At 36.0% G+C, this 9835-nt stretch overlaps 1 protein-coding gene across 4 annotated transcripts in view; it reads left to right on the forward strand.

The window, feature by feature from the left end:
• Positions 1-7406, forward strand: part of ikzf1 (IKAROS family zinc finger 1 (Ikaros)) — an 85799-nt gene extending 78393 nt beyond the window's left edge. For 3 of the 4 annotated variants that reach the window (XM_060825486.1, XM_060825489.1, XM_060825488.1), the window contains exons 7-8: positions 3919-4050; positions 6502-7406. In XM_060825486.1, coding sequence (XP_060681469.1) covers positions 3919-4050; positions 6502-7226 — 857 coding nt within the window. In that variant the 3' untranslated portion in view covers positions 7227-7406. The remainder of the gene's footprint in view (positions 1-3918; positions 4051-6501) is intronic. The other variant, XM_060825490.1, reaches the window with a different exon arrangement.
• The last annotated feature ends 2429 nt before the right edge of the window (positions 7407-9835 follow it).

The following is a 9835-nucleotide window of genomic DNA, read 5'->3' on the forward strand; positions in this document are numbered from 1 at the left end:
CAAGGAGAAATCACCTGGAATTTATGGTTTACACCTTCAGCAATCATATCTATCTGAAATGTAAATGCAGCCAGCTGTCACTGGTTCCACATTACAGAATAGAATTGGTTTATAGGCAACTGGAGGCTATATCAATCCCTATGATACTGTTTTATAACACTTGTATGTTATTATTTGGATTAATTATCTGTAAGGGATACAAAATCATTCCTGTAAAATCCGTAAATCAGGAGGTGTAGGAGAGAACAGAATTTAGTAAAAATATAATCATAGTTGAAATGGAAAGAAGCAAACTGATGAAACCCCTCCCCCACCCCAAACCAATTGTGGTGCTAATAGATTTGTAAGCAGTCGAGTAGTAATAAATACATAATAATGGTGCTTAGGGTTTTATTAACAAACACAGAAACTTCATGCACCAAATTTCTTTTCCAAATACAGACACAGGTAGACTGTTTTGCTTTCAACGTTTCAAGGGTAGGATATTTAAATAACTTGATAAGTCAATAATTCCACACACCGTAACCACCCTTCATGTACATTTACACCTGCTGTAAAAATATGTAACTCATGTACAATTTGCAACTCATATATGGGTTCAGTTCCAGTCTTGGGTGACTGTTTGTGTGGAGTTTGCACATCTCCCTGTATCTGCATGGATTTCCTCTGGGTGCTACAGTTCCCTCCCATGGTCAAGATGTGCAGGTTAGGTGGATTGGCTATGCTATATCTGGGATAATGGGGATTGGATAGGGGTTGGGTCTGGGTGGAATACTCTTTGGAGGGTCGGTGTACACTCAATGAGCCAAAGGACCTCTTTCTACACTGTAGGGATTCTATACTGTGTTATTAAACTGTCACTCCAGCAAAAACAGGTCACTGGGTTCCAATGGTCCTGCTGAGTTTGGATATCTCCCCATATGTGAGTTACCCACTCTCACCTTCATTCCCCAACTGTTGTAAATAGGCAGGGGCCATTCAGATCCTGTTTTTGAGTGTCATTGGATGTACCCAACCCCACAAAGATCTCCGCTTCGATGCAATTTTTAACAGAGTGAAATTAGTAGGCAGTGGCAAATCTTTAAACCAAGCTGAAGAGATTTAGATGAAGGAAGCAGAGAGGACAGTTTTAATAGTTTGGGCAGAAGAAGTGAAATGGAGATGGGTGGAACATTGTTTTAACAAGTTCACAAGCCCAGGCTTAAAGCACAGCATTGAGCTCCACAAATGCAAGCTTGGCAAGTCAGATTTTTACTCATGATTGGTAAGACTTCTTGGGAGACAGGTTGGATGACACTAGATCAAAAGTAAAGGCTTCTGGGTGCAGTGACTGGCTACAGAGAAGGTCTGCCTTCATGCTCTGGCATTGTCTTGTTTAATTTAAAAAAAGAATAAAACAAAAGAAATCCCTCCAGCTATAGTCTTTCACACCCTATTCCACAACATAATTCCCATGGCCCATTGATGCCAACCTGTGACCTTACATGCCCTACATGAAAACCCATGCCCCTTTGCCATTCTCCATGATTCCACATGCCCTCCAAGTCAACCTATGTTCATTGGACCATTTCACATGACCCCATATGCCCTTCGTGTTAACCCTGCCCCTTTACAGTTCCTGTGACAACTTACTGCCCACGCTCACCTTTTATTCTTCCACATTTCAAGCCAAATCACCTCATAACCACTATAGTCAGACCTCTTGACCCATGCAGAGATGAGATAGAACAAAATTCTGCACAAATAAAATGTATTATTGACTTGACTATACTAGAGAAAGCACCTTAATCCACAAAAGCCAATATCTGATATTTATATTCATTCAACTAAATAAAGCCTTAAAACAACATTTCATTCATCCTTTAAAGCAACATCCCACTTCAAGAGGCCATAACCACTAGTAATTGTCAATTAAACTGATAAATTACAGGCACCCTACTGTGAAAATGGACAGTTGTGTAATCTGTCATCAACACTAATAATGGAAGCCGACATACTTTATGTTAACAGGCAGTGAGATAATAAACAATAATTTTTAATGCTGTCGACAGTTTTTTTTTGCTAAAGGTATAACATGTACGAGTCTTAAATGCCTTTACACCTTGCTTTTATAGTACATTTGACAGGCAATTCTTAAGAGCTCCCTTTAATATTTTTGACAGCTCCTATTGGCAGATTTCTTTAACAGGCTTTTGATTCAGTATGGCATCTCATAGTCGGTATTATATGGACAACTGCTTCGATAGTTCCAGTTGAGAGTTCCCTTTGACAGAACCTCTTGACATTTTTGATAGGGCCTTTTAACAGGTGCTTTGGGCAGTTGTGACAGTTATTTTTTACAGGTCTGCTGACAGTTCCAATAGGCTTGACAGTATTAGGTTTATGCACTTTTTGCTCACACTTATGCCTACACAGGAGACCCAACATACCCAAAGGCACCTGAGTCCTGGAACCTGATACAAAGGGGTACCTTACCTGTCCACAGGGGTAATGTGGCCATCCAAATAAATCCATAAAGTCCAGGCCTGCTCTTATAGCATCTAATCTGCAAACATTGGGTTTCACACTCTAAAACTGCCAAGATTTGAGGGGAGCACAAGTGTAGTGGTTGTGTGGTAATGCCACTGGACTAATCCCGAAATCCAGGTTAAGGTTCTGTGGACATGGCTTTGAATCCCACCCTGGCAGTTGCTGAAATTTGAATTCAATAAAATCTGGAATTAAAAGAAAGCTAACCTAAATGTGACCATGTAACTTTTGTCAATTCATGTAAACATCCATCTGGTTCACTAATGTACTTTAGGAAAGGAAATCTGCTATTCCTTATCTGGTTTGGCTGACACATGATTACAGACTCACAGTAATGTGGACAGATCTTAACAAGGGCATTTAGGGGTGGGCAATAAATGCTGAGCTAGTTGATGATGCTCACATCCCACTAATGAATTTAAAATAACATTCCATATCAATTGAGCCAGTTACTGAGCTGAATGGCGAGCTGCTTCTGTAAAATGTGCATTCAGGAAGATCAGAGTGCACCGTCCCCATTCCTGCACCTGCAAAAATCAGAAGTACCACGTTCACAATGGGACTTACAATTTTAAGCCACTTCCACCATTTGCCTCTCTGTCATGGGGCAAGTCTAAGCTTTCATCTTGCCTAATCCCTAATACTATTGAAAAATAATTTTCATAATCTCTGATTACCTATTTTATCCATTTATGTTAATTAGGGTAGGCAGTTGGGAATAATTATGTTCGAAAACAAGTTTATTTCCAACTGCTGCTTTTGTTTTGGTTTATCCTTAGACAGTATAATCTCTGGCCTAAATTGCATTCAATATATATCAGCATACTAGCAGATGTGTAGTTACGTATTTCCCCAGTATAAGTGGGGAAAAATCATATTTTTCTTATGATTTAGTTGCAGTAGACTATTGGACTATGTTGATGAATCTGAGATTAATACAATGTCTGAGGTGCTGCCACTAGAATATTGCTATTCTTTACTGAGCTGCAAAATATTCTGTAAATTCTTGTTCCTTTCCTGTTCTTCCAGACTCAGGGGGAAATGTCTGTCGTAATGCAACGTAAGGTCATTTCTTCACCATAGCTTACTAAACGATCAGGACAAAAATTTACCAGAAACATGCAAATTACTTTGTCTATCTATTTGCTACCACTGTGGTTGACTTGTTTTTAATCAATGCTGTGCTTTCAGTGTTTCTGATTCTTATGGATTTGACAGTGTAAGTTATTTTCTGATTGGGACAAAATGCTGTCAGTTTGAAAGGCTGGATGAGCCAAGTAACTAATTAATGAAAATAATTAGTTGTGACATAGTTATTTCAACCTGCTGAACCAGCAAGCTTTACTTATTCAATTATAAATGGATTTTAATTTTTCTTTTGTTTCACAGTGAAAGAAGACAACAAATCACATGATTTAACTGAAGGAGTATGCAAGATGGGATCAGAAAGAGCTATGGTACTGGACAGACTTGCAAGCAATGTTGCAAAACGCAAAAGTTCAATGCCACAAAAGTTTGTTGGTAAGCATAAATATTTGGTCGCAATACTCATTAAGTAACTAGCTGTGTCACACAAGTTGCACAGCAGTGAACACTGGTTTGAAACAGCTATTTTTGATGTTTAAATTTGAATTTAGTTTCTTCAGTTTATTCATTTCATATTTGCACTCATGATATGAGTTTCAACAATTTTGTGCCTTTTATTTACTTGATATTAAAAGTAAAATATGATCATACTGCATTGACTGAATATTTTGTGAATTGGGGAAAAGGTGAGAAATAACTTACCTGATCAAGTTGCCAGCATTAAAAGATTGTGAATTAATTCATAATGATAAAAACGAAAGCATCAATTTACTATATTAAAACAATTTGAAAAACTGGAATACTTTGAACATGCTTTACAAGACGGAAAAAACATCAGGAATGTATAATCAATGGTCTTCGTGTCTGAGTTAAGTCCAGTACTTCAACAAGAGCACTTTATTTTAAACCACTTCCCAGTTATGTTTCTACATCCTTACATACTTACATATATTTGTTTTCTAAAAGCCAGTCATATTTTAGATTTCCAGGTTCCAATAAGCACCCAACCTTGTAAAGACTTTCCTTTATCTCCCCTCTAGTTCAGCTTACACTATATGCCAGCCACTGGAAGCAGTCTGTCATTATTTATCCTCCTAAAACTATTTATAATTTGTAAATAGTCGTCAGATTTTTCCCTTCATTATCTCTGTTCCAACCCCAAGAAAATCCACTTTTTGAGTCTTTCATTATGAATAGATTCTCTCTTTTTAGTGAACCTTGAATACTCCTTTTTATGCTTCTCACCACCACCCTATTACAGGCAAACAGCTGCTCACAACTCTCCAACTGTTGCCTAACCAATGAATTGTAAAAGTTCAAACTCACTTCCTTGTTTTATATTCTGGGCGCTCCAATCTGGAAGCCTCAGAAATCTATTTGTCTTTTTGTAGCCTCTTTTACTTGTACTCATCCCTTCAAAGATCAAGTAGCTTCTACCTATATTGTTTCAATGTATTAAGAATCTTACCATTTAGGAAAAGCATCCTTTTTAGATTAGATTCCCTATAGTGTAGCAACAGGCCCTTTGGCCCAACCAGTCCACACCAACCCTCCAAAGAGTAACCCACCCAGACCCATTTCCCTCTGACTGATGCACCTTGCACTATGGGCAATTTAGCATGGCCAATTTACCTGTGACTGTGGGAGGAAACCCAATCAGACATGGGGAGAATGTGCAAATTCCACACAGACAGTCACCCGAGGCTGGCATCAAACCTGGGACCCTGGTGCTGTGAGGCTGCAGTGCTAACCACTGAGCCACCGTGCCACTGTGTCCTTTATTCAAAAACTTAAATGATAATCCATTGAATTGAAGTGTATCCAACACTTAGTTGCTCACTTCACAAAACTATTCGTCAACAATCTTCCTCAGAGTTTACCATGCCCCTTAATTTGGTATCATCAGAATAACAATAATCAGCTGCCTGCATGCAATTTATTATTAAAAATAAAACAGAGAATAAGTACCAAGATTGGTGCTACTGATACTATTTGATTTCTAATCCTGAACATTCACTATGGGTTTCTTTGATATAATTCATTTAATTTTGATAACATATTTTCTATGGGATAGCTTACAAGATGCCTTCTGAAATATGATGTACCACAGTTACTTTGTCCTCGTCGTTTATAAATTCTAGGATTTCTAATTCTAGGAATTATTTAAATTCATCAAGCACAACCTTCCCTTAGAGAATTTCTGCTGACATTTGCCAATTAGTTTCACTCACATAAATAGTCTTTAATTCTTTCCACATTGGCAAAAAAAAATACAGGAACTCAAACCCATTCTAGTTTAATTCCTTTTTCCTTTTTTCATATACTATCTTTATTTCAGTTTTACATAACCTCTCCTGCCTGCCTAAGGCATATCACTCTGTATCTACCCAATAATACGGCATTTTAGATTACTTTGCCTCTTCACCGAATCTTTTCTTAACCACTCATCCATATGCTGTAAGACCCATCTCTCCACCTGCTATTTTTGTTTAAACCCCCTCTGTTGCTGTACTTGCCTCTCTGTGAGAACATTGGTACTAATTTGCTTTATTTGGAAATACATTTGTTAGTAAATAAAGTAAATTAATAATTGGCACTATTCTTGGTAAATACATCATTAGCTATTGTAGTTCTGCTACCAATATTGAAATGCAAGTCAATTTTAATTAGTGAAAGCACCTAGATCACATTATATCTCAATATCTAATATTAGTACTAGTGAAACAGTTTAATCTTTGTGTTGACTTTTTTTTCAGAATAAGCAATTTTATGGTTTATGCAAGTGTTACAGCTGCAGGATCCGTTATTTTTATAACAGGAAGTCTGCTGTTTATCCAGTCTGTGTAAAGTAATACTGTATTGGTTGTTCATATGCTAATTACACAGGTGAAAAGAAGCTGCAGCTTGATATTTCAGAGCTTCAGTATGACGCTAATTCAAATTATGAAAAGGAGAGTGAGATGATGCAGACTCATGTTTTGGATCAAGCAATTAACAATGCTATCAATTATCTAGGGGCTGAATCCTTGCGTCCTCTTGTCCAAACTCCTGCTGGAGGCTCTGAAGTGATACCAGTAATAAGCAACATGTACACCATGCATAAAACGCATTCAGATACACAGAGTCATGCTAACAGTGCCGCAAGCCAAGATGGTGTCGTAGAAAGCGTAGTGCTTATTTCGAAAACAAAATCACAGTCATCAGAAAGAGAACCATCTCCAAACAACAGCTGCCCTGATTCCACAGATACTGAGAGCAATAATGAAGAACGAAACAACCTGATTTACCTGACAAATCACGTAGCTCCACAGGCAAGAAATGGTCTGTCTTTAGTAAAAGAAGACCCTAGATCCTATGACATTATGAGAGCAGGTATGGAATCCAATCAAGAAATCATCAAAGTGATTAGTAGTGAAGGAGAACATGTGAAAGTGTATAAATGTGAACACTGCAGGGTACTTTTCCTGGATCATGTGATGTTTACAATACATATGGGGTGCCATGGATTCCGTGATCCCTTTGAGTGCAACATGTGTGGGTACCGAAGCCAGGATAGATATGAATTCTCTTCACACATAACAAGAGGAGAACACCGTTTTCATATGAACTAATGAACTGTTTCAAGCTACATTTGGACGTTCTTTTCCACTTTATGCGATTAATTACAATTTACACAAAAAAAAGAGAAAACCAAAATCATTATCTTTTTTTTGTATATTTTTCATTTATTCTTCTTGTTAAAATTGTTAATTGCAAGATGTCAACAGAGTTTTATACAATAGATTGTACCATCAGACCTCTCAGAATCAATACATCTGAAGGAGATTGTATTTAATCATATTTGGCATTTAAATTATTTGCTTAATGTCTTTAACTGAAATCTATATGTGAACAGTTGATCACAAACCTCAAACTGATAGGTAAGAGCTTGCATTTTTATTACTGTAGTTTGCAACAAGCGGTACTAGAATTTTTAAACAGTTTAAAGCTTTTTAGTCTAGCATCTTTTATAAAAAGTATCGATAGATGTGAGTGATACAGTGTTGTAAAATGTAGACTGGCACTATATATATGTCTTGTTTCTTTGGCTGTGCTCCTTTTTTGTAATAAATTACCAGCTAAAACTTGAGAGCTTCACTGAGATACTATTTGCATTTTGACTTGTTAAAACTGAGTCGTATCTACATAGTATCTTGAGGTTCATCGTTTACACAGAAATTGTGCCTAATATTGTTGGTTACATTATTGGAAACAGTTTTCTGACAAAAAAAATTGTTATTATTCATTGATTCTAAAATGTATACGTATTTTCTAATGTTTATCTTTATTTCAAATCCAATAGGTTTGTTTTATTTATTACATTGTTAGATTTTAAACTGGATTTATAACCTCACATTTCTAATTGAAATATTGATGAGTAGTTGCTATTTCTTTGGCACACAAAGTTTATATATATATGTTAATTTAAAAATGAAGTTAAAGTGTCTCAATCTTCAGATGTGTTAATAGAAGTGGCACAGTATGCTAAACATTCTCAAAATGTAAATTACCAAATTGCATCTATATTGTTGCTAATATTAAATTATAATCTCAGAATGTGACACCATATAAGAAAACATTTGGCCCGTTATACATGTATCAACTGTCTAAAGAATTATCAGCATTGTCCTAATTCCATACCCTCCTTCTTCTGTTTTGAATATTTATTCACTTTTCTTTTAAAAGGTATTACAGATTTGAGTCCTACCACTATTACTGGTAGGAAATTGTGTTCTAATAACCGTGTGTCCGTGAATAAGTTTTTCCTAATCTCTTTCATGTTTTTTGGTGATATTGTGTGTTTGTCCTTTCCAACTCACTTCTGCCAGAAATAGATATTCTCTATTTATCTTCTCAACAAGTTATATTTAAATAGCACCTTCAACATCATAAACCTCCCAAGGTGCTTTACAGAAGCACTCTAAAACAAAATATGACTAAACCTCTCCTAATTTGGAAGAACTTTGAGACATTCTCTTCATCTTCTTTGTTATATTGATAAGAACCTAATTACTCTGATCTGTCTTCATTAATGTCTCTTGTGAGTTGTATGCAAATAGTGAATCTCTTCCACATGCTCAATGTGGCTTTGACAGATTTCCTTAAAAACACCACAAACTGGACACAGTTTTCTAAGTTGAGATGCCCAAAATGCTAATTTTCCTGCTCCTCGGATGTTGCCTGACCTCTGCTGTGCTTTTCCAACACCACTTTGATCTAAACTCTGGTTTCTAGCATCTGCAGTCCTCACTTTTGCACAGTTTTCTGAATGCAGTGTAACCAATGACTTATCTCAATTTGGCATTTCTATTTGCTCTTGTACCCTAAGGTATAAAGTTCAGTGTTTGCATTTTAACTATTAAGTATTATTATCAATTTACCCTTCCACTTGAGACATTTTTGACTCTGAACCCCAAAATCTCTCTATTTCCTGACTATATTTGAAGTCTTATTGCCCAGTACAAAATGATCGCTCATATTCTTCCTTCTAAAATGTATTGCTTCATACCTCTCCAAACTAAATTGTATCCAGCACCTTTCTGTCCAAACTCTTAACCTAACCATGTTGTCTTAGAGTTACTTACAGTCTGCTTTCAATTTTATTTTCCTCCTTAATCCTGAAATTTCAGTCCATAGCATCATAAAGGTTAGCTTTCAAATGCATTAAGGGCTTTGCAATTAACTCACCAACAATATTGCAGTGTTATCCACCATTCAACATAATGGAAAGATATTAAAAAATTGATAAAAATCCCAAACTTTTTTGAATTATGAAATTATGTTTCACACCACTGGTTGAATAAAAGTGTGTATATATCTTGTACAAAAGCCTTGACCAGAAAACTGTTACAGTATGTAATTAGAATGTAAAGAACAATGCATTATATTCATTTTAAACTATTAGTGGAAATGTAATGTTCAGTTCATTTTTAAATCAACCTTAAGGTAAAGAAAAAGTACAGATCAGCTGTGACCTAACTGAATGCTGGAACAGGCTCAAGGGGCAGAGTTACATTCTCCTCTTCCCTATGTTCATTTTCCTAAATTAGTCTTTCAAACGTAATGCATCAACTTTTAACATCTGATACTTAAACTTTTGTTATTAGTGTCTTAAAATTTGTAAAACATTAAAAAATTTATACTGCATTTAAAAAGAAGTATCAACTATAGCAACATGAAA

This window comes from Hemiscyllium ocellatum, chromosome 5 (assembly GCF_020745735.1).
Source record: "Hemiscyllium ocellatum isolate sHemOce1 chromosome 5, sHemOce1.pat.X.cur, whole genome shotgun sequence".
Taxonomy (NCBI): Eukaryota; Metazoa; Chordata; class Chondrichthyes; order Orectolobiformes; family Hemiscylliidae; genus Hemiscyllium; species Hemiscyllium ocellatum.